This window comes from Urocitellus parryii, chromosome 5, assembly GCF_045843805.1.
Source record: "Urocitellus parryii isolate mUroPar1 chromosome 5, mUroPar1.hap1, whole genome shotgun sequence".
In the NCBI taxonomy this organism is placed as follows: Eukaryota; Metazoa; Chordata; class Mammalia; order Rodentia; family Sciuridae; genus Urocitellus; species Urocitellus parryii.
Window position 1 is genome coordinate 151,032,568 of NC_135535.1, and position 25,908 is coordinate 151,058,475.

At 36.8% G+C, this 25,908-nt stretch overlaps 1 protein-coding gene across 1 annotated transcript in view; it reads right to left on the reverse strand.

Moving 5' to 3' along the window:
- The window catches only part of Rtkn2 (rhotekin 2), a 73,993-nt gene extending 52,231 nt beyond the window's left edge, over nt 1–21,762 (reverse strand). Inside the window, exons 1-2 of the mRNA XM_026393741.2 lie at nt 21,703–21,762; nt 16,273–16,469 (exon numbers count right to left, since the gene is read on the reverse strand). Coding sequence (XP_026249526.2) covers nt 16,273–16,469; nt 21,703–21,762 — 257 coding nt within the window. The remainder of the gene's footprint in view (nt 1–16,272; nt 16,470–21,702) is intronic.
- Between the last annotated feature and the right edge of the window lie 4,146 nt (nt 21,763–25,908).

Below are 25,908 nucleotides of genomic sequence, written 5' to 3' on the forward strand. Positions count from 1 at the left end.
ACTAGAAAACAGAGGCAAATTCATATAGATACAGTCATCTGATCCTTGACATAGGTGCCAAAAGTATATGTTGGAGAAACGATAGCCTTTTTAACAAATGGTGCTGGAAAAAGTGGATACCCCTACATAGAAGAATGAAACTAGATCCCTATCTCTCACCCCAAACAAAATTCAACTCAAAGTAGAACAAAGACCTAGGTATTAGACCATAAATACTGCAATTGATAAAATAAAACATAGGATCAACATTCCAACACACTGGTGCAGGCACTGACTTCTTTAATAAGACTCCTAATGATTAAGCAATAAAATGAAGAATCAACAGTTGGGATAGCATTAAATTAAAAAGCTTCTGCACAGCAAATAAAACAATTAAAAGCATTAAGAGAGAGCCTACAGAATGGGAGAAAAATTAGTGGTTCATTTTCTAACAAGGGATTAATAACTAGAATATGTAAAGAACACAAACAACAACAACAAAAAACTAATAGCCCACTCAATAAATGAGCAAAAGATCTAAAAAAATGACATTTACTCAAAAGAAGAAATATGAATGGCTAATAAATGTATGAAAAAGGAGATGCAAATCAAAACCACACTGAGATTTCATCTCACCTCAGTTAAAATGGCAGCCATAAAGAATACAAATAATAATTGCTGGCAAGGACATAAGGAAAAACATGCACTCATACATTGTTGGTGGGGCAGCAAATTAGTACAACCACTTCCAGCAGCAGTATGGAGCTTCCTCATAAGATAGGAATGGAACCACCATATGACCCAGCTATCCCACTACTTGGTATTTGTCCCCTGATGAGAGCCACAGCCGAGTCTGTATGGCCCCTGGCATTTTGCCAACAGTACTGATTGACAGGCGAGGCATTACTATCCGCCTCTGCCGCTACTTTTGAGTTCTCGCACTATTTTGGAGTTCTCATGGGGATTTCCGGGGATTCCCCGAGAGTTCCCATTGGTTGGGGAAATGCAGGAGGAGGGATTTCCAGGAGAGATTTTCCGGCTGGGAGTTCCTGGACAAGCCACATGGCATTCGGGAGAATTCCCCAGGAGCGTGTGTGAGGTTTTTTCTTGCAGTTCAAAAATAAAGTTTGTTCCTGCTTCAGTGGCTCATGATTTGTGCCCAGCCAGACTGCAGCAATTGGCGGCCCGTGCGGGGAACGTCTGAAGCTTCGGGGTAAGTGAAATTGCTTGCCCCTAAGGGAAGGCGAGAGAATGGGTGACCATTTTAAAAAACAATGTGTTCCTGTTTTGATTTGTTTTGTGTTCGTTTCAAGCTGCCTATCCCTAGAATTTTCTCAGGCAGACTGGGAAAAATGGTTGGCTCAAGGTTTGAAGTTGTTCGCCCCTGAGGAAGAGATAGAAATAGACCACAAATGCACATGTGAAGAAAATAGGAAAATTGATACAACGATTTTTTGTTCTGCTTTTGTTTCATTCTGTTTCAGTTTTATTGGGTTGCGTTATCTTTATAACATATTAGAAATTAGTAAAAAACAAACTGTAAGAGTGTTAAGTAAATTGTTAGAGGTTCAGACCATGGAGAAAGACATTTTAGATCAAGCAAAAGAGAAGGTCTCTCAAGCTAGTCAGACAGAGGAAGAAAATTTAAAGGAAGAAAGCTTAGAGGAGAAACAGCTGTTAGGGAAAAAGCTACAACAGGAGGCTGCTACTAACACAGTTCTAATACCAGAGGGCGTAATTCAACCAACAGCTCCACCTATGGAGATAGCTGAGTGGCCCTCAACCCCCGTAGTTGATAGATGGGATCCTGAGACAGGACCTCAAAGATTAGCATGCCCTGTACTTGAGCAGGCAGGAGGGCAGCGAATTCACCGTGCTTTAGATTTCAAAACAGTGAAGCAGTTAAAGGAGGCTGTAACAACCTATGGTCCTCAAGCACCCTTCACTATAAGCATGGTCGAATCCATTACCAACTTGGACATGACGCCAGCAGATTGGGCTAGTATGTGTAAATCTGTGCTAAATGGAGGACAATATTTGTTATGGAAGGTTGCCAATGTGGAATTTTGCAGGGAGACAGCTAGGCGAAATGCAGCAGCCGGTTACCCTCAAAGAAATCTAGATATGTTGTTAGGGAAAGGACCTTATGAGGGTCAACGGCAACAAATTGAATATGATCCTGGCATATGTGCACAAATTGCTGTAGATGCGGTTAGGGCATGGAAAACTTTACAGGGGCATGGAGATTTACAAGGACAATTATCTAAGGTAATACAAGGAAATAATGAACCTTACGCTAAATTTGTAGATAGGCTTATTCAAGCAGCTTCCAGAATTGTTGGGGATACAGAACAAGCAATGCCATTTATAAAACAACTGGCTTATGACCAAGCAAATCGTTGCTGCAGAGAGGTCATTAGACCATGGAGACATGAAGATTTAAACACATATATTAAATTATGTAGAGACATTAATGAACAAGGACAAGTCTTGGCAGCAGTACAACAGACTTTAGATGCCAGGCCAAAAAAAATGCTACAATTGTGAACAAACAGGACATTTTAAAAGGAGTTGCCCCATAGGAGGAGGGTTTAACAAAGCTAGGTATCAAAGGAATAGAATACTGGGTATTTGCCCACGATGCCGTAGAGGGAGACATTGGGCTAATGAATGCCGTTCTCAAACCACCATAGAAGGTACTCCGTTATCAAAATACAGACAAGGATCAGGTATTTACCCACGATATCGTGGAGAAAGGCATCGTGCTCCATTGCCAAAAAACGGACAGGGGGGCCCAATGCTCCGGGGCCCACAACCACAAATGTACGGGGCACTGGAGGAACCCAGAAACACCATGGAGGAACCTAGCAACACCATCAGGGTAGTGCCCAGGACACATTATCCATCAGATCTCTCTTCAGACGAACCAGAGGGAGCGCAGGGTTGGACATCTGCGCCTCCGCCAGAGCAGTACTAACTCCAGAGATGGGAGTTCCAATCATTCCCACATGAGTAAAAGGACCTCTTCCCCAAGGAACAGTAGGCTTATTGTTAGGCCGCAGTTCTTCTACGCTCAAAGGACTTATGATAAGTCCCGGGGTAATTGATCCCGATTATGAAGGTGAAATAAAAATTATAGCTAGTTCTCCAAAGGGTATATCAGTAATTTCACCAGGAGATAGAATAGCACAGTTATTAATAATACCCAGCCTGCATGATAAATTTTCCAGTAGTACTACGGAAAGAGGTTCCAGGGGATTAGGCTCCACAGGTGTAGATTGGGCTATGCTGTCTTTGAATTTAGATTCTCACCCAATGCTAAAACTAAATATTCAAGGACATGAATTTAATGGGCTACTGAATACAGGTGCAGACCTTAGCATCATATCTCATCAAGAATGGCCAAAACATTGGCGGTTACAACAAGCCACTCAAACGCTTCGAGGCCTAGGAGTGGCAATTGGATAAAGGCCTTATCTAGGCATACCAACAGGAGAGTTGGGACCTTTATTTGATATCCTAAAAGGTCCATCAGATCCAAATTCACTCCGCATGTTAACGCCTGAAGCAAGAAAGGCATTAAAAATCATTGAAACATATATGGAAAATATGCATTTGGATAGAATTGATATCAGTTTGCCTTTATTATTTATTGTAATACCAACAAAAAATATTCCTACAGGAGTATTTTGGCAAGAAGGTCCATTATTGTGGATACATTTATCTTATTCTCCTAATACTATTCTTACTAGGTATCCTGAGGCTGTAGGACAATTAATACTCAAAGGAATAAAAGCAGCAAAGGGAGTGTTTGGAATTTCTCCCAATAAAATTATTACTCCATATACTATGGATCAAATTGATGAGTTAGCTAATGATTAAATACTTGGGCAATAATCATGTGTAAATCTAATGTTTCATTTGATAATCACTTACCATCTAATCCTTTGTTGTCTTTTTGGTCTTCATATCCTGTAGTTTTTCCAAAAATGACAAGAAAAACCCCTATCATGAATGCTCCAAATATATTCACTGATGGGTCAAATAATGGTACAGCAGCAGTAATTACCCCTGATCAAACTTTTACATTTTTAGTACCCAAACAATCAGTTCAAAAGGTAGAGCTTAATGCAGTTTTACAAGCTTTTGTGATGTTTGAAGATTCTGTATTTAATTTATTTTCTGATAGTCAGTATATAGTTAATGCTATAGTATCCCTTGAAGGTGCTGGTAGGATTTCCCCTTCCTCTACTGTTTTCTCTTTGTTTTCTGCTATACAAGGTCTAATCTGGGACAGAAAAGATCCATTCTTTATAGGACATATCAGAGCACATACAGGATTGCCTGGAGCCCTTAGTTTGGGCAACGATTTAGCAGATAAAACTACGCATGACATACATATTTTCTCTACACTAGAAGAAGCTACACATTTTCATAAAAGGTTCCATGTCAATGCTAATACTTTACAAAAGCGTTTTAAAATAACTAAGGAACAAGCTAGACAAATAATAAAACAATGTCAAAATTGTGTGACCTTTTTACCACAAGTTAATCTTGGGAGTCAATCCTAGAGGACTGATACCTAACCATATTTGGCAGATAGATGTCACACACTTGCCAGAATTTGGAAAATTAAAATATTTGCATGTTACAGTTGATACTTCTTCCGGATTTTTGATGGGCTCCCTTCATGCCGGAGAAAAAAACTATAAAGATGTTATAGCTCATTGCTTACAAAATTTTGCCACTGTGGGTGTTCCAAAACAGTTAAAAACAGATAATGGTCCTGGTTATACTTCTACCTCTTTTAAACAATTTTGCTCATCATTTGGCATTACTCATATAACAGGAATCCCATACAATCCTCAGGGACATAGTTGAAAGATCTCATCAAACTATTAAGATGTACTTATTAAAACAAAAAGAGGGAATTGGAAAGGGGTATATATCCCCCAAAGATAAACTTAAAATAACGCTTTTTATTCTAAACTTTTAAAATTTGGATTCATCAGGGCTTAGTGCTGCGGAAAGGCATATGTGTCCAAAAAATGTACGTAAGCCTAAGGTACTTTGGAAGGATATTCTAACAGGACAATGGAAAGGTCCTGACCCAGTGATTGTCTGGAATCGGGGGTCTGTTTGTGTGTTTCCACAGGGAGAACAACAGCCGATTTGGATTCCAGAGAAACTAACCAAAGCGAATTCTACGGACCAAAAAAAAAAAGGTGATTTGACTCAAATCCATAACAGTTGATATCCAGAGCTCCAGTTTGGCTATTCTTACATCTGTGACAGTGATTAACCAGGATGCTTTTTTCAATATTTATTTTATTATTGCCTTTTCCCACATCATAAAGTTCTATTTTATTTTTTGAGCTCATACAGATCTAGGTTAATGTTTTTCTGATCAGTTTTATTTTTTGACTGTGAAGTTTTTAAACATTGCAATGGAGATTTCACCTAGGTAAAGCTACAAGGCCTTTACTATTGTCTTATGTGTTGTATGTTATGTGTGCACACTTCTGTTTTGTGTTGTATGTCTGTATGTGCGTATGTCCATATATCATATATGAGGAGTGCTCATGAATAAGTGGATCCAAATTTTTTTATTCATGTGATTTTAATGGTTTAATTTAGATTGGGTAAACAGCTGTTGAAAATTGTTTTAATATGTGAACAAATGAGGAGGTTAACAGATCTGTTTGTTTACTTTCACCTTTCCTTCTCATTATATTTAATAATTCTGTTCAGGATAATGTAAATTGTTCAAAAATTGTTTTCTTAGTGCCTGTTGGAATGTTACATGATTTTTTTCTTAGCATCATTGCCAGAATTCCTATTTTCATCCCAGTGCTGGTGAAGACAAAGATAAAACCAAACTATAGCTTCTTCAATAGTTATCACAACAAACTGTATAAACTGATGCATCAATGAATAATAACAAGTAATGCTCAATCAAGGAGTCGATTTACTTTGGGAGGAAATGGACATATTGATAGATTCCTCTGCTTTGAACTGCTTGCAGAACTTGCCTGGACTATGTATCACTTGTATGCATTGTGAACTATCTGTTGGTGCAGCGACTTGTGGTAGTGCTGGAGTATTTTTGCTGATGGTGTCACCGGTGGTACAATTTTTCAAAGGAGCCCTCAATTGGCTTAGTGTCATGGCATTTTGCATCCTCCTCCCTTCTACTAGTGATGGTCTAAAATTTGGGGGCCAACAGAGGTGAGGCAAAGAACCTCACCCCCCCCCCCCACTGTTGCAAAGGCCTATCCACAAGTATGGCTGTATGCTGGACCGGTAGTCAGTGACGGGTATGATCCAATTGCAGTGGTACCAACCTAAGACAGGAGGCTGACACCTAGAGGTCAGTTCATCCGATGACGGGAAAGGACCATATGTTGAATTGGACTACCTAACAGGCACGGTCCCTAAGCCACATTGCTTGTTGTTTAATTAAACAGAAGGGGAGAGATGCTGAGAGCCACCGCCGAGTCTGTATGGCCCCTGGCATTTTGCCAACAGTATTGATTGACAGGCGAGGCATTACTATCCGCCTCTGCCACTACTTTTGAGTTCTCACACTATTTTGGAGTTCTCGTGGGGATTTCCGGGGATTCCCCGAGAGTTCCCATTGGTTGGGGAAGTGCAGGAGGAGGGATTTCCGGGAGAGATTTTTCCGGCTGGGGGTTCCTGGACCAGCCACGTGGCATTCGGGAGAATTCCCCAGGAGGGTGTGTGAGGTTTTTTCTTGCAGTTCAAAAATAAAGTTTGTTCCTGCTTCAGTGGCTCATGATTTGTGCCCAGCCAGACTGCGGCAGTCCCCCCCCCCAAAAAAAAAACAAAAACAAAAACAAACAAACAAAACAAACAAACAAACAAAAAAATTGGTATCCTATAGTGATACACGCATATTGATATGTATAGCAGCATAATTTACAATAGACAAGTTATGGAACTAGTCTAAGGGTGTGTCAATTGACAAATGGATAAAGAAAATGTGGTTCACAGAGAGACCACAGGGACTACCATTGCATGATTGCCTTGCTGGAAACAGGACCATGGCAAATGCCTGTACCCACCCAGAGAGGACCACTGTGCTGGGATTCCCTATCCATCAACATGTGGCTCCAGCCAAACCACCTCCATCATAGAACACTGAAGCCACTGCTATAGCTCTCCCCATGTGGTAATCTCCACCATGGGACAACGGACAGGGCCAGGGGCAGCTGGCTCTTGAAGCACAGCACACCACAGTGCAGCATCACCGAACAGGCCGTCCAACACCATTGCACAGCCCATTCTTCCAGCCCTATCTCTGAAAGTGGTTGCCTCTATCTTGGGACACTTCTACTACCATCTTGGGTTACCTCCGCTGCCACCTCAGCCATCTTTAGTTGGGGCAGCTTCCATCTTGTGACACAAACGGGCCCAGAAGCCCAAAATCTACCAACAGGCTTAACACTACTGCCGCCACCAACTAGGGACATGGCTGCTTCTATCCAGGGACAACAACTAGGACCTGGAAGACCATTACCAAATTCCCTGTGGGCCCAGTTGCAACAGAGGTATCCCTACTAGGTGTGCTAACAGACACCACCCTGTTGTAGAGGTATCAGGGAGCCTTGCATGGCATCGGCTCTCTCTCTTTTTCCTCCTGCTAACACCCAACTTCTTTTGATTCCCCTTTCACTTGTCATATAATCTAATACCTCTATATTCTCACATCCTACCTCATTAACATCACATCCTAATCCTACCTCCCCATTCTCTCTCTGTCCACTATTAGTAACTGTAACCATTATGCAAACCTACTGGCTATGTGGTAGAAGATAACCAAACTCATCATTTCTGTTTAAAGAGACAAAACTGTAAATGTCTAAATAGAAGTTAATTGATTTATGGCTGCATATTGGTTGCTTTGGTGCTGCAAACATTCATCTCCCCCTTCACGGTGAGGTGGTACTGGTAACCTGCAGGGATACTCAAGATTATAGGGTAGAATCTGCAATACCTCAGATCTGCACTGCAAGAGAGGAAGACTCATAGACAACATGAAAAAACAAGGGGAGAAAGTGCCCCAAACAAATCAAGATACTACAATAATAAAGTCCATTGACAGGGCAGTAGATGAAATATAAGAGAAGGAGTTCAGAATATATATAATTAAAATGATCTGTAAATTAAAGAGTGACCTAAAAGAGCAAATATAGGCAAAGACTGATAACTCCAACAATGAGATAAGAGAGCAAATTCAGGCAAGAATTGACCACACCAACAAAGAGATGAGAAAAAATACAGTAGCAAAAGATTACTTCAAGAAAGAGATAGAATCTGAGAAAAAAAACAAAAACACCCAAACAGAAATCCTTGAAATGAAGGAAACAATAAACCAAATAAAAAACTCAATAGAAAGCATGAGCAACAGACTAGATCATTTGGAAGTCAGAATTTCAGACAATGAAGACAAAATATACAATCTTGAAAACAAAGTTGACCACACAGTGAAGAAGGTAAGAAACCATAAACAGAATATCCAAGAATTATGGAATAACATCAAAAGACAAAAATCTAAGATTTATCAGGATAGAGGAAGGCACAGAGATTCAAACCAAAGGAATACACAAACTCTTCAGTGAAATAATATAAATTTCCCAAACATGAAGAATGAATTGGAAAATCAATTATAGGACACCAAATGTTCAAAATTACAACAGATCTACACCAAGGCACACTATAATGAATATGCCTGACATACAGAATAAGGATAGAATTTTAAAGGCTGAAAGAGAGAGGAATCTGATTACATGTAGTGGGAGATCAATTTGCATCTCAGCAGATTTTTCAACCCAGACCCCCAAAGCCAGGAGATCCTGGAACAACATATACCACGTTCTGAAATAAAATGGATGCCAACCAAGAATCATATATCCAGCAAAATTAAGCTTCAGATTTGATAATGAAATAAAAACCTTCCATGATAAACAAAAATAAAAAGAATTTACTGCAAGAAACCCTGCACTACAGAACATTCTTGGCAGAATATTCCATGAGGAGGAAATGAAAAACAACAATGAAAATCAGCAAAGGGAGGAACTACACTAAACGAAAGGCCAATCAAAGGTAAAACGAAGTCAGGTTAAAAACCAAAAATAAACCAAAATGACCAGGAATACAAAATATATTTCAATAATAACTCTGAATATAAATGGCCTAAACTCATCAATTAAAAGATATAGACTTGCAGACTGGATTAAAGGGGAAAGAAAAAAAAGACCCATCAATATGCTGCCTTCAAGGGAATCATCTTATTGGAAAAGCCATCCACAGACTGAAAAAACTATCACTCACATGGACCACGTAAACAAGGAGCGGTTTCCATCCTCATATCAGATTAAGTGGACTTCAAACCAAAGTTAGTGAAAAGGGATAAAGTAGGACATTTCATACTACTCAAGGGAATCATACATTAACAGGACATAAATATGCCCCAAACAATGGGGCATCTAGGTATATCAAACTAACCCCTCTCTACAAGAAGAATCAAATAGACCACAACAGAGAATACTGGGTAACTTTTAACACACCTCTCTCACCACTGGATAGATCTGCCAAATAAAAACTAAACAAAGAAACCATACAATTCAAATAAAACAATCAATAATTTAGACTTAACAGACATAGAATATTCCACCCATCAATGAGAGAATACACTTTTTTCTCAGCAGTACATAGATCTTTCTTCAAAACAGACCATATGTTATGCCACAAGGCAAGTCTTAGCAATTATAAAATATAGAGATACTACTCTGCATTCTATCTAACCATAATGGAATGAAATTAGAAATAAATGAAAAAGTAAAAAATAGAAGTTACTCCACCACCTACAAACTAAATAATACCCCACAAAATGACACACAGATAATGGAAGATATCAGGGATGAAATTTAAAAAAAATCCTAGGGTAAATGAGAACTCCAATACAATATATCAAAATCTCTGGGACACTATGAAGGCAGTGCTAAGAGGAAAGTTCATTGCATTAAGCTCATTCATTAAAAGAAGAAAAAGTCAACAAATAAATGACCTGACACTACCTCTTAAAGCCCTAGAAAAGAAAAAAACAACACCAAAAGTAGTGGAAAACAGGCAATGATTAAAATCAAGGCTAAAATCAATGAAATTGAAACAAAAGAAACAATTCAAAAATTGACAAAATGAAACCCTGGTTACTTGAAAAATTAAATAAAATTGACAAACCCTTAGCCACCCTAATGAAAAGGAGGAGAGAGAAAACAATAATTACTAAAATTCATGATGAAAAAGGAAATATCATGACAGACACTAATTAGAATTAGAAACTATTTTGAAAATGTATGCTCCAATAAAATAGAAAACCTCAAAGACACCGACAAATTTCTAAAGGCATATGATCTACCCAAAATGAACCAGGAGGACATACATAATTTAAACAGATCAATTTCAACCATCAAAAGCCTACCAACCAAGAAAAGCCCAGGAACAGATGGATTCCAACTGAGTTCTACAAGACCTACAAAGAAGAATTAATATCCTCAAATTATTGCATGAAATAGAAAACAAGGGAACTCTTCCAAACTCATTCTATGAAGCTAGTATCATCCTGATACCAAAACCAGACAAAGACACATCAAGGAAAGAAAATTTCAGACCACTATCCCCAATGAACATAGATGCAAAATTCTCAATAAAATTTTGGCAAATCGCTGAGGCTGGGGTTGTGGCTCAGTGGTAGAGTGCTTGCTTAGCATGTGCCAGGCCCTGGGTCCGATCCTCAGCACCACATACAAATAAATAAGAAATAAAGGTGTTGTGTCCAACTACAACTAAAAATAAATAATTTTTTTTTAATTTGGCAAATTGCATGCAAAAATATGTTAAAAAAAATAGTGCACCATCATTAAGTGGGGTTCATTCCAGGGATACAATGTTGGTTCAACATATGGAAATCAATAAATGTAATACATCACATAAATAGACTTAGAGATAAGAATCATATGATTATATGAATTGATGCAGAGAAAGCATTTGACAAAATACGGCACCCTTTCATATTCAAAACACTAGAAAAACTTAGAAGGAAAATACCTCAACATTGTAAAAGCTATGTTAAGCCCAAGGCCAACATCATTCAAATGGAGAAAAATTAAAAGTATTCCATCTAAAAACTGGAACAAGACAGAGATGCCCTCTTTCACCACTTCTATTTCACATAGTCCTTGAAAGTCTAGCCAGGGCAATTAGAGAGACAAAAGAAATTAAAGTAATATGAATAGGAAAAGAAGAACTCAAACTATCATTATTTGCTGATGACATGATTCTATACATAGAGGATCTAATAAAACTCCACCAGAAAACTCTAGAATTAATAAATTAATTCAGCAAAGTAGCAGGATATAAAATCAATGCCCATAAATCAAATGTATTTCTATATACCAGTGATGAATCCTCTGAAAGAGAAATTAGGAAAACTACCCCATTCACAATTGCCTAAAACAAAACAAAACAAAACAAAACAAAACTTGGGAATCAATTTAACAAAAGAGGTGAAAGACTTCTAAATAAAAACTACAGAACACTAAAGAAATTGAAGAAGACCTTAGAAGATGGAAAGATCTCCAGTGCTCTTGGATAGACAGAATTAATATTGTCAAAATGGCCACACTACCCAAAGTACTATACAGATTCAATGCAATTCCAATTAAAATCCCAAGGTCATTCCTTATAGAAACAGAAAAACCAATCATGAAATTCATTTGGGATAATAAGAGACCCAGAATAGCCAAAGGAATCCTTAGCAAGAAGAGTAAATCAGGACACATCACAATACCAGACCTTAAACTATACTACAAAGCTATAGTAACAGAAACATCATGGTATTTGGTATTGGTACCAAAACAGACATGCAGACCAACGGTACAGAAAAGAAGACACAGAGACAAACCAACATAAAAACATTTATACTAGACAAAGATGCCAAAAACATACACTAGAGAAAAAAATAGCCTCTTCAACAAATGGTGCTGGGAAAACTGGAAATCCATGTGCAGCAAAATGAAACTAAACCTCTCTCTCCCTCACCTGCACAAAACTCAATTCAAAATTGATCAAGGACTTAGGAATTAGACCAGAGACCCTACACCTAATAGAAGAAAAAGGAGGCCCAAATCTTCAATATGTTGGCTTAGGACCTGACTTCCTTAACAAGACATGGAAAGCACAAAAAATAAAATCAAGAATCAATAAATGGGATGGATTCAAACTAAAAAGTTTCTTCTCAGCAAAAGAAACAATCAATGAGATGAAGAGAGAGCCTACATTTTGGGAGCAAATTTTTGCCATACACACTTCACATAAAGCTTTAATCTCCAGGATATATAAGTACTCAAAAAACTTGACACCAAAACAAACAAACAATAAATGAGCTAACGAACTGAACAGACACGTCTCAGAAAAAGATATACAATCAATCAACAAATATATGAAAAAAATGCAACATCTCTAGATATATATATATATATATATATATATATATATATATATTATATACAGAAATGCAATTCAAAAATACTTTAAGATTTCATCTCACTCCAGTCAGAATGGCAGTTATCAAAAATACAAGCAACAATAAGTTTTGGTGAGGATGTTGAGGAAAAGGCACATTCATACATTGCTGGTGGGAGTGCAAATTGGTGTAACCAATCTGGAAAGCAGCATGGAGATTCCTTAGAAAACTTGGAATGTAACCACCATTTGACCCAGCTATCCCACTCCTTGGTCTATATCCAAAGGACATAAAAACAGCATACTACAGTGACGCAGCCACATAGATGTTTATAGCAGCACAGTTTACAATAGCTAAACTGTGGAACCAACCTAGATATCCTTCAATAGATGAATAGATAAAGAACCTGTGGTACATATACACAATGGAATATTACCCAGCATTAAAAGAGAATAAATTCATAGCATTTGCAGGTAAATGGATGAAGTTGGAGAATATCAAGGTAAGCAAAATAAGCATTTTTTGGTCCCAAAAATCCAGGGACCAAATGTTTTCTCTGATAAGTAGATGCTAATCCATAAGTATATGCTAATCCATATCCATAATCCATCCAGCATGGGATGAATATAGATCATGCATTCAGAGATAGGCAGTCTTTTAATAAATAATGGCACATCTCCTTAGATATGAACTTTTAAGATGAAGCATGAAAATTTAGAATGTGGTAGAGTTTTGAGTTTTGTTCTCGGCTTTTATAGGGGATTTTGTGGGGAGGCAATTTCAGTGGAAAAGTTTGAGAAGTACTGCTTAAGAAAGTGTAAAACTAAGTTGGGCGTGGTAGTGCACACCTGTAATCCCAGTGGCTCAGGAGACTGAGGAACTTTGGATGGGACAAATGGAAGGTGGGGAGGGAGCAAGGGGATAGGAAAGAGAAGGACATCATTACCCTAGGTACATGTATGATTGCACGAATGGTGTGACTCTAACTCGTGAACAACAAGAGAAGTGAAAAATTCTGCTCCATTTGTGTACTATGAATTGAAGAGCTTTCTATTGTCATTTATAACTGATTAGAACTAATTTAAAAAAAAAAGAAAATGTGGTTCATAGAGATAATGAAGTTTCACTTAGCTGAAACAAAAAATGAACTTATGTCATTTGCTGGTAACTGCATAGTACTGGAGAACATCATACTAAGTGAAATAAGCCAGAATCAGAAAGTCAAGGGTCAGGTATTTCTCTCATATGCAGAAGCTAGAGAGAAAAAAGAAATTTTTAAAAAATGGCAATTTTGTGAAAATAGAAAGGAGAGAGTAGAAATGGGGGGACAGAGGGAGAGAGAGGAGGGAGCAAAAGGGGAAAAACTGTGGAATAAAGTTGACCAAATTATATTAGGTGCATGCAGGAATACACCACAAAGCACTCCAACTTTATATATCATTATAATGCCTCAATTTAAAAAGATAAGAAAGATATCAAGTACTATAATTTCTAGTTTTATTTGATCAGTGAACTCAGGTTCTAAAAGTATATACAAAATAAAGTTGTGGGAAAAAAATCCATTCAGAATATTCAAGGTTTCATTAAATTCTACAAATACGCCAATAAGCGAAGGTAACAATGGTTTATATGAAAGATGAACAAGTATGTGTGTATAGAAACAAAGATATTTTTATCTATCAAAGATCAGAAAAAAATTAAAATTCATACACTTTTAAATAGGCATTCCAAAATTTTTCCTCATCTTTACTATATAAATTTAAGAGAGATTAAGCTTGTTTAATATTTTTATAAATCAGCAACTTCTGAAAATTTAAGCTGCCAAATTAAGAAAATTCCCAATTCATAATTTATTATAAATAAAGCACTAAATATGGAGGTAGTTATGGCTCACAGAAGAATATTTTAGACACCATGACACCACGAAAAATGATAAAATATGAAATGCTTAATTCTACACTTACTTTTTGTGGGGTGGGTACCAAAGTTTGAACTCAGGGGCACTAGACCAGAGCCACATCCCCAGCTCTAAAATTGTATTTAGAGACAGAATCTTACTGAGTTGCTTAGTGCCTCACTTTTGCTGAGGCTAGCTTTGAACTCTTGATCCTCCTGCCTCAGTCTCCTGAGCCACCACACCCAGCTTAGTCCTATACTTTTTTAAGCAGTACTTCTCAAAATTTCCCACTGAAACTGCCTCCCAACAAAACCCCTATGAAAGCTGAGAACACAACTAACAACTCTACCACATTCTAAAGTTTTATGTTTCATCTTCAAAGTTCATGTTCTAAGGAGATGTGTCATTATTTATTAAAAGACTACCTATCTTTGGACACATAATCTATACTTAGTGACACATGACCTGTTTGAAGAGTACTGAGTTAAATCAATGTATGTCTATCTGAAAAATATTTTCCTATATTATGATACTGGAACAATTTATTAATAATGCATGGTCACAAAACAAACCATTTGACATTTGTTGAGTATTAAATATGCAAAAGATGTTACATTAGGTTTATTCATATTTATTTACATATGTATTTTTTATCTCAATCTTTAAAAGGTAAATATTAGCATGCCTACTGTAATGAAAGAACTAAGACACAGAGATGAAAATAGCTATCCAAAAGCAATACAACTAGTATGTTTGGCTACTTTGTACTCAGGTCTCTATTAAATCATGATTTTGTTAATATTTTATTTTTTACAAAAATCTTCTCTAAACTGTTCTATTTATTTATTTATTTATTTACAGTACTGAGGTTGAACCTAGGGCACTCTATTGATGAGCTACATCCTCAGCCCTTTTTATTTTTTATTTTAGACTGGGTCTTACTAAATTACTTAGGCCGGCCTTAAACTTGTGATCCTCCTGCTTCAGTCTCCCAAGTAACTGGGATTATAGGCATGTGCCATAATACTATACCCAGCTTCTCCTACCTGTTTTTACCTTACTTTCCAAGTAGTGACCAGCACAATGGCTACTAATATCTACAAAGAAACTTTTCACTTGTACCAGAGCTATAAGGCTAATCAACAAAGAGACATGTAGGACTATTCCTATTGAAAAAGACACTAACATCTAGTCACTAAATTAAGTAGATTGTTAGGTCAAAGTTAGAACTGGCATTACAAATAGGATAGAATATAATTTCATATACAAATTGTAAATCTAATCTAAAAGGCAGCAAAGAGTGATAGCACAAAGGTTCAGAAGTTACTTAGCAAATCCTAACTCTCATTAGCTTGTCACTAGCTAGTTTCATGCCCTTAAGTAAATTCCTTGCCTCTCTAGAACTTATGTTCATCATTTGAAGGGATATGCTAGAAGATTTTTACATTTCTCTCCATTCATAAGTTTTTTTATCTTTATAATTTTTCTGCCCACTCATCTGAATTTCCTTATCTAAATTTCTGTTATTCTTAACCAGTACCTTTTTACTAACAGGTCTCTAAGCAATTCATTTTTTTTAAGTCTATGTTTCTATGTGTACTCATCAGTGTTAGTTCTTTCCTCTTAAAATATCCCCCTACTCCTTGTTTCTTAATCACTTTCATTGTATTGTTACATGTTGAGAACAACAAATTGCCCAATGAAAATTGCTGCTTAATAGTTCACCCTGAGTCTTATTGTTAAAATGCTTAAAAAGGTATGGTGATTTGTACTTACATTTAAATTATATTGTATTTTCAGTTCAAATATTCAAGCACATTAAAAGTCATAGGTAAACTGTGCTACTAACCATCTTCCAGTTTTATTTGCAATCTGCTCTTCTAATTTCTGTAGCTCCGATGTGTAAGCCATTATTCGAGTGTTGCACACCATGAGATTCTTAACTGCCTGTAAAACCTGGTCTTTCTGAGTGCTCAGAGAAAGGAGCTTCCATATGCCTTCTCGAATTCGAATTTCTAAGTCTATTTTTTCTTGAATGCTGCAGTCCTAAAATAAAGAAAAAAAGCATTTTTAAAAGGTAGCAAAAATCCAGAATTACATTTTTTAAATCCATAATAGAAAATGTACTAGGGATCATTCATTGTATACCATATTGAGAAAGAAACAAAGTTTTAAATATATAATAGTATTAAAATAGAGCTTTTTAAATTTTTTTTTTTTTGCAAAACCTTAATTTCTTTCATTGTTAGAAAGTTTTTACAATCTACTGGACAAACAGAAGAAAAACAATAATGAGACAGTACACATTCTTACTGTAACTATACTAGGTTTAATAGTGTCCCCCCAAATTAATGTCCATCCAGAACCTCAGAATGTAATCTTGTTTGAATGCAGGGTTCTGCTTAGAAAATGTCACAGGTCTAGCTACCTCAAACGGACACTTAGAATACACTTCTGGACATACTGAGTCATCAAGAAACTACTAAGTATTTTAGTTCTGAAAGTCTTTTTTTAGTTCATTTAATAATCTTATAATGATTTGATCTATATACAAGCTTCACTTTCAGCAATAAAATTCTACAAATTGAATATATGGTTCTGATTTTATTCAATGATTTTGTAAAAAAAATCTATAAATCACAAAGGTACTCTTTACCACAAACATGCAATAATGCTTCTTTTAAGTCTATTTTTGTGTAAAAATGAGCACTATTACTTGCTTTCTAACTAAATCAAAATATAAATTTAAAATATGAAAGGAATCTAATAATAATAAAAGTTTCAGATATTAGAAAAATAGTTATTTCAGAAAGAAAAGATGTATGTTAGGAGAGAGATTAGTCTATAAAGATTACCCCCAAAAGAGAAACTGCAGTAGATGATTTAACTTGACTATCCAAATCAATCAACTGTGCTTTTCACATACAGAAAACAGATCTAATTACCTTCTGTAATTATATCATGTAATCACCACATAAAAACCTTCTCTTGGTGTGCTGTAACTCAAAACTGGTGTACCATATAAATGTAGTCATTTGCTGGTTTTCCTTTTTTACACATGACTGAATTTCAACAACTCCATTTCATCTTTTTATGACTTGTCAGCCCCAAAGTAAATTCTTCCTTAATGTAATTAGCAATTAATTATAAGAATTATCTATGTGACCCATATGTCTCTTAACAGTGGCAGACTGGTTGGTATTGGAGAGTGAACACAGGGAGCAACTTGATGCTGGGAGGAAGAGCTTTACCCCAAAACCCAAATATAAATACCATCTGGTGCCACTAAATTCAACTTTGCTTTTTAAATGCAACAATGAGGCATCCAGTTGAACTAGCACATGACTCTCAAAGCTGGCTGCTTCTTAGAATCATCTGAGGCAAAGAGGAAGGGCTTTATTAAAAAAAAAAAATTAAACTGCTATCTAACCTAAACCAATGAGACCTCTCGAGGCGAGACCTGAGCATTTTTTAAAAAGTTCCTCTAGTGATTTTATGTCTTAGATCGAGAAGGAACTACTGGACTACTGGAAATTTCTACAGCAACCTGGAAAGTTGCAACAGTGTTACAGAACCAGCAGGTGGCCACAGCCACATTAAGGAATCAATCTGGGCTTCTAGAGTTTCTATTCTATGAATGAAGATTGCCTTCTCCCTGTCACTTATTGAAAAAGACACCATAAAATTATAGAGGTTTGGGAAATAGTGAAGAAGAGAAATATAAGTTGAGGTTTAAAAAAAAAGACTTATGTGTAAGATTAAGCTAATACTCATAAGAAAATGAGGTATATTCAGCAGATGATACTATTAGAATTCTAATCTGAAAAAGTTACTAACAGAGGTTAGTAAACCATTGCCTGTTTGTCACTTGTTTTGTAAATGAAGTTTCACTGGAAAGCAGTCATACTTACTCATATTGTCTATGGCTACTTTCAAGATACAATGGCAGAGTTAAGTTATTTCAACATAGACTTGGCCTACAAAGCTGAAAATATGTAGCCTTTACCCACACCAATTCACATACATAAACTATGACCCTTCTCTCTTGCTGAAGGAGGTCTAGTCAGGCTAATTTAAGTGGATCTGGGGTAGCTAACATAAGCAGAATGGATTGGGAAGTGTATGTATGGATTTTTTTAATGTATTCTGAGTAATTCTAAAAGGTTATCATTTTAGCCAGAAATGTGTTTTCCACGCAACTTCTTTTAGTATACATCTATTCTTTCCTTTCAGAAGTAGACCTCTCTGGGCAAGCAATACTAGCTTTAGTGTAAGGGTTGATGGAATCAAAGAAGTTGGTTTTAGTTAATAAATGCAACAAAGTGATCCTAGGGAGGAAATGAGGGCAACCACTGAGCATTCAATGGTGATGTTTACTGTTTAGGGGGCTAAAATCATCTGTTGTGGCCTCAGCCACAAGGAAATGGCCAAACAGAGTCAAGGTTGATTAAGACCAATGGCAAAAGCATGTTTCCTTGTACCTATCCCTCTTTGCAGTGTTTGAATACAAATCTGCAGAATAGCAAAGAATGGGATGGAGCTACCCTCTTCTTATTTCTAGTTCAATTTTCTGAATAAGAGCTTGCTTATAATCAAGTCAAATAGAAACCTACATTGATGTCCTGATCTTGTAAGTACTTAAAGTTAGGCTGATAAAAATAAATGAACAGAGCAAGGCTGAGAATCAAATAGGAGGACACTTTATAAATCTAAGGCTAGAGGTATATCTCAATGACAGAATGCTTGCCTAGCTTGTGCCAGGTCCAGAGTTTGATCCCTAGCACTGCAAATAAATAAATAAATAATCAACAAATAAATAAAATTCAAAAAGTAGAAATACAGAATATATGAGAAATTGAATTGGTTTTACAAGCTAGAAGAACACAAAGAAAGTACAAAGAAAATGGCCTTATTGTTGTTATTAAGAACTAATTTTTAAAAAAAAAATTGAAGTTGGGCTGCTGGGAAGACAACATAGACATTATCCAGTAGTAATTCCGATAGAAATTATCATTCACTAATGAATGATAAGAAAAGTCAAGTTTAACTAAGAAACCAAGGTAAAGATAAAGAAAAATTATATTAGACTATATATGGTAGGATCGCAGTTTTCCAAAAGAAATTTTGTGTATTTTAAGAATTGTTCATGTACAGAAAAAGGTCTGGAGTTGTTAGCACTACCATGAAAATGGAATTGGACAGAGAATTCTTAAACTTGTAGTTTTGTATCCATTGACTTTTCAGCAATTAGGTAGTATTATTTCTCAAATTTAATTTTCATTCAAGTCTTTTTCAAGAGTTTGTACATTTTAAAATAAAAAATAGTTGACTGCCCCAATTGCTCAGATGAGTGGGACAAAGGATGATGATGATGATGATGATGATGATGATAATAATAGTCATCTCTGAAGCATGTCATGAGTGCTGGTGCTGTACTCAGTACTTTAGAGAGGTTCTCAAGTTCCAACAACTTTCTAAGAAAGGAATTATAGACAATACAACTATGGAAACTGGAATTAAAGAAGACAATTTAATCAAAATTGTACAGCATTCTACAACTTTGGAAACTAAACTTAGAAAAGACAGGTAATTTAATAAAAACTGGACAAGCAGAGTTGGATTTGACCTGACTCTGAATCTGAAACTAATGTTCTCTGCTGTGAGGAATCAGAGATGACTCCAAGGTTTAATAGGTCTTTGCCTAGCATGTGACCACATCAAAGTCTTTAGTCTTACCCCTATTAGATGACAATTTCATTTATATGGAAAAAAAATACACCAAATAAAATATTTATTGTTTGAAATCTATTACTATTTTGTGATTTCTTCCAAGGTTCAAACAACAGAAGCAATTCCACATGAAAATTATTTTGACTTTAGACATCACTAAACACATGTATATAACCCAGCACTTATGCATATTTAATATTTAAACATTTTCATTCCATGCAATTAAACTTATTTTGTGATTTTATCTGCTGTCCCTTTTCCTATCCTTCCTAAATATTATTGCAATCACAGCTAATAAATATAGCTGGACAGCTACACCTATATGATAGTACAGGAACCTCAACAGACTGTCAATTCACTAGAAATCAAGATTATGCTAAAAATTGGGGCAGCCAAAGTACCTAACAAGATTTTTTTAAGTATTTTAATCAAAATATTTATTTTTAAATGTTGACATAAACAGCACAAATTACTAATAAAGGTCCTGGACTACCAAACTGTAACTCCTAACATCTTGCTTTATTTTATTTTTCACAGTATTATTTAAGACTTCTCAAAATCATATTACCTATTAAGGAAACTCCAGGCTTATAAACAAAGATATAAGGTGCACCATATGAAATTGCAAATATTATACCCACAAAACAGGCAATTTCATATGGTTTAAACAACTGCACTTCATGAGTAGGTAAAAGGCAGAGATTAAAAAGGAAGTGAAAATCCAAATGAAAGACGCCATTGTTTTCTTTTAAGATCTTATAATTATGGTTAAGAGTGGATGGTATATTTAAGTAATGTTGCCAAGAAATAAGGTTGGTCTATGTTAAGTTAAAAGGTTTCTAACATATATTTTACATCATATCTAAAAAGCAAACACCAACTACTAGGGAATGATATTGTTTATTTTGTGCATATTCGAATATGTATCAACAAAATCCATCAATACGTACAACTAGAATGCACCAATAAAAATGTGAGGAAAAAAGCAAGCATCAAGCTTATATCCAATTCAAAGTGTCCTCCCTTTTTCTGTTCTAATTATATGGAAAGAATTCACTATCAAACTTTCAATTTTCTAAAGCTGAGAGGTTGCAATTTGCTTCTCCACCCCGCCTCCCACCAACAGTTTATGTTGTGCATAGACACCGCTCGAAGAGCTAGGCTTTCCATTAAATCCGACGCCAAGTCAACAGTTCTCCAGGGCGTTCCTGCAAATCCCGGGGCACCCACTACCCCCAGCACCACCTACACTTGTAAAACCAAGAGCCCAAACCCTGCGGAGGGCAACGCACAGGAGTGCAGAGAAACGCGCTGCGGGGCTCTGGCATCGCGTCCCATTTCGGGCCTCAGTTTCTCCCTGAAAAATCAGAGGGTGCAGATGGCCAAGTCCTTCATAGCCCCAACAATGCATCTCCTAGTCCTTCCCTTTGTGTCTGGCGACTGCGGTCTTCAGGGCGCGAGGCTGGGGCTTCCCCGGCCACCAGACACTGCGAGGCGTAAAGCTGCAGCGGAGTCCCTCTCGCGGGCTGCAGGCTCCCTCCTGACTCACCTGCTGGGCGGGAAGCCCCGCCAGGCTGAGCTCAGGCCCCTTCAGGGTCTGCTTCTCCATCTCCAGCGCAACCAGTCCCGGCTGTCGCCTCTCCTTCAAATGGGTAATTTGAAAAGCCCGCCCCTGACTGGAGCCTCAAAGTACGCCAACCGCTGGGCCGTACCAAGTCCCCGCCACAGGGGAACTGAGCATCAGGGGTCGCCAGGGCCTCGCGCACGCGCAGTAGGTGCACCCAGAGGCTCCCGCCGCCGGAAGTCGGCAGAGACCCGATTGCTGAGTGAGGACCTAGTGGGAAGGGTCGGGCGGCTGGCAAACTTAAGGAGCTGTCGGAGAATGGGGCGGGGCCTGAAAGGGGGCGGGCCGAGGGGCGGAGTCGGCGGCTGGGCAAGCTGTCCTGCTCAAGGTGTAGGCTGCGGGTTAACTGTGCCCTGCATTTGCCCTAAGTAGGGCCCTCCAAAGTGATCCTAGCAAACAGATTCCAGGCTGCAGTTCCTGGACTCCCCGCCCCAGACAATTCAAGGAACAGAGTGTCACTAGGAGACCCCGGTCTTGCTCTCAGAGATCCAGGTGGCCTGGCTCTCAAACCCTCTCATAGTACTGCCTTGTCACCCAAACTCACTTAGATACCGTGGTCTTGTGTATCAGGTTCCTGAGGCACCATGTCAGCTATTTCGCAGTATTTCCTCTATTACCCCCAGTGTTGTGTTGTGTTTTTAATTCCAGATGTGTTCCATCGCACCCCCTCTTCTTCTCTCCTCTCTTCTCTCTCATTCCCCCACCATATCATAAGGTATGATTTCCAATTTCCAAGAGCCCCCATTTCTTGCTAACCCTAAAGATTAGTACAAAGACCACCTTTTATTAAAGGGTTTTCAGACTTTTGTACAATATTCAATGTTCAATGTTCTTGACTTATCATGATTTCCCCCTTGAAAAGGGTACAGGAAGCCTCTTTGGATTTAAGACGTTTTTCTCCTGAGGAAGGAGTCTAACAAATCAACCCTCCTACCCTTGCCTCATAGAAAGCCTTGGACACTTCTCTCCATAAAGAGGATGACCAGGTTTTTTATTTGCCTGGGATAGTCCCTGTATGGATCTGTTATCCCAATGTTCCACCAGTCTTGCACATGTCCTAGAGTGAATTTTATTATATGTTCATCTTGTACATATGTTCATCTTATACACAAAATTTTTTTAGTTGTTGATTTGAAGATATACTTATTAAAAATATAAGAAGTGTTCTTTCTGTCAAATAGATGTTTGTTTGAGATCCTCTGGACTAGGTGATACTAGAAGCTGCTCAGTTAAGAATGACTCTCCTCTTACAAAAAGAGTATATGGGTCATTAAGAGTATATGGGTCATATCCTTACACACAACTATAAAGCATATGGAACTCAGAATTACCAACACAGAGTTCATCTTGTTCTCTCCAAACACATCTGAATTCCATTGTCATTAGGTTCCCCTTTTCCCAGTGCACACCTCATGCTACCACTTTATGGTGTAATTATCCCCTACTCAATGTGAGTTGTATGAGTCTGGTATAATGCCTGACTCATAAAAGAAAACACACAGAGAGTTCATCATCAGACATACAGTATTTATCGCATAACACACACAGCTTTCAGACTCAGATCAAAATACGTACAGAAGGCAGCACTTATGAAAACAGGCAAGCCAACCAAATGGACATTGGAAATTATGTGGAAATATTTGATGAGTGAATACTAGGTATACAACTGCAGATGTGTTTGTAATACTCCAAGAAGGTGATCTGGTAAAGGCCATATTTAATACTTACCTAGACTACAGCTAGTTGCTATTAAAGAAAGACCTTTCTCTTTGGAGAAGATATGATGTGACCCTATCTCTGTATTCATCAGAGGATGTATCCAGGAAGTTCTTCTGTGCTTAACTATTATCTGGTGATTAAAATATCTCAGAGTAAGACTTTTGTTTCCTTATTTATCTCCAGATTCTTTCTTGTTACTGCTAGTCTCATAAAACATATTCTCTTTGGTGTGTATAATATATATAACAACAGAATTGTTCATGGAAATGCCAAAAAGTTGAAGAGTTCACATGCAATAGTTGGATTAACTTGAGAATTTATTCATCCCAAGTAGTTTATGTATTGTATAACTCCAGGAAGTAATAAGTACTGCCTTTCACCATCTCAAATATTTGATGTTAAATTTGGACATCTCTTAACTCCCCCTCCTTGGTCTCTCCTAGAAGTTGGATATCTACCCAACTGCTTAGGTGCAAAGAGATTCAGCTGGAGATTTAGTGATGGGATCATTGCCCTACCAATATTATTTCCCATGATAAAGTCAATATTTAATGCTAAGTGTAGTAAGTATTAACTATATCTGATATAACAAATGCATGGTATTTAAAAATTAATTAAATGCTACTTGTCATAGAGTAGCCAACTTACATGATATTGATACATATCAAAGTGTACTCTTCTACTCTTTATTCCCTACATTCTTCTTCTTAAGTCTAAAAGGTTAAGGGAAGAAAAACACTGAAGTTGAACTCAGCTCTCTCTTACAAAAAAAGATCCATTATTTTTAAAAAACGTGGTTTTCAACAGAACAGGTGACTCTTGTGATTTCTAGTATACTCCTAGACTCTCAAAACTATAAAAATTCTCTTGGTGCTTCCTTTACTTGTTTGTTCATCTTATAGATAATGAAATTAGAATAAAATTCATAGAATAAAGCTGTATTTTGAGTTATATATGAGAGAGGAATAGGGAAAAAAACTAAGATAAAAATGCTAAGCAAAAGTGCAGCATTTTCTTAAATGATTGGGCCATACTCTACAAACAGCTGAAGCATCATGCAATCATAAGGAAGATATAGAATGCAGAGTCTGAAGACTTTAATAGACTTACAACCGAAGGCAAGCCACTCTGCTTCCTTATCTATAAAACAAGAACATAATACCCATCTTGTCTTTTAAACATTGTTGAGAGACTCAGGTGAGATAAGATTTGTGAGAGAACTTTGTAAACTAGTTGTCCCACAAAATTATGAGCCATTACTAGTATAGGAAGAATATTCAGTATCAAAGGCCATTGTACTGGCCCTGCAGAACTCTGGGTACTGAAGGAGAAAAATGTATATGAATCTGATGTATTTAATATGTATCACCTACCATAGATAAATAATATCTAGAATATACATTTTAAAATCCAACAAATCAATAAAAATCCTATTGGAGAATGGCCGAATGGTATGGGAAAGTGAACCTAAATGGCAAATAAACATGAAATATTGTTCAACCTTATTATTAGTCTGCAAATTGCCAGATTAAGACCTCAAAGAGGTAGCATTTTATAGTCACTAGATGTATCATTTTATAGTCACTAGATGTAAGAAATCTGATAATACTAGGGGTTGGTGAGGTTATAAACACAAGGGATATTATACATTGATGGAGGAAATGTTAATGTGTCTAATCAACTTGGAAAATAATTAGAAGTATCTTGTAAAGTCAAAACTGTGTGTATATCTAGCAATTCCACTTCTAGGTGTCAGTCCTTTGGGAAATTCTTACAAATTTCTATTACCAATGTTGCTTATAATAGAATATTAAAGCAATCCAAGTGCTCATTCCAGGAATATGAATAAATTGTGCTGCTGTACCCAATGGAGTATCATATGTCTTTAAAAATGAATAAACTATAGCTATGTGTAATAATATGGATAAATCATTGAAATACTGAATAAAGTAAGCTAGTTTCAGAAGATACACAGGGTGCAATTATTTTGAACATCAATAATGAGAATTGAAACATTACTGTTTAGGGAAACGGGCACATGATAAAAGTTTATACTTAACAAGAAAGAGAATACTAAAAATAGGATTTAGTTTAGTGGACATCTCTGAGAGGAAAACAAGATGAGAAAGAGAGAGAGCATACAGATATAAAGCTATTTACTGGTCATGTTTTAATTAAGTTGGGTGACCATAGATAGATAGGTAGGTAGGTAGGTAGATAGATATCAGGTAACCCTATGTATATAGGTAAATAGATAGATAGATAGATCTATACAGATATATGTCAGGTAACCTGATATATATATACATATATATATGCCTCATTTTATATTAAATAATTTTATAGTAAATAAGATATGATGGTTAAACAATAATATGAGGCATTAAAACCTTTATTTAGCAAAATAATGAT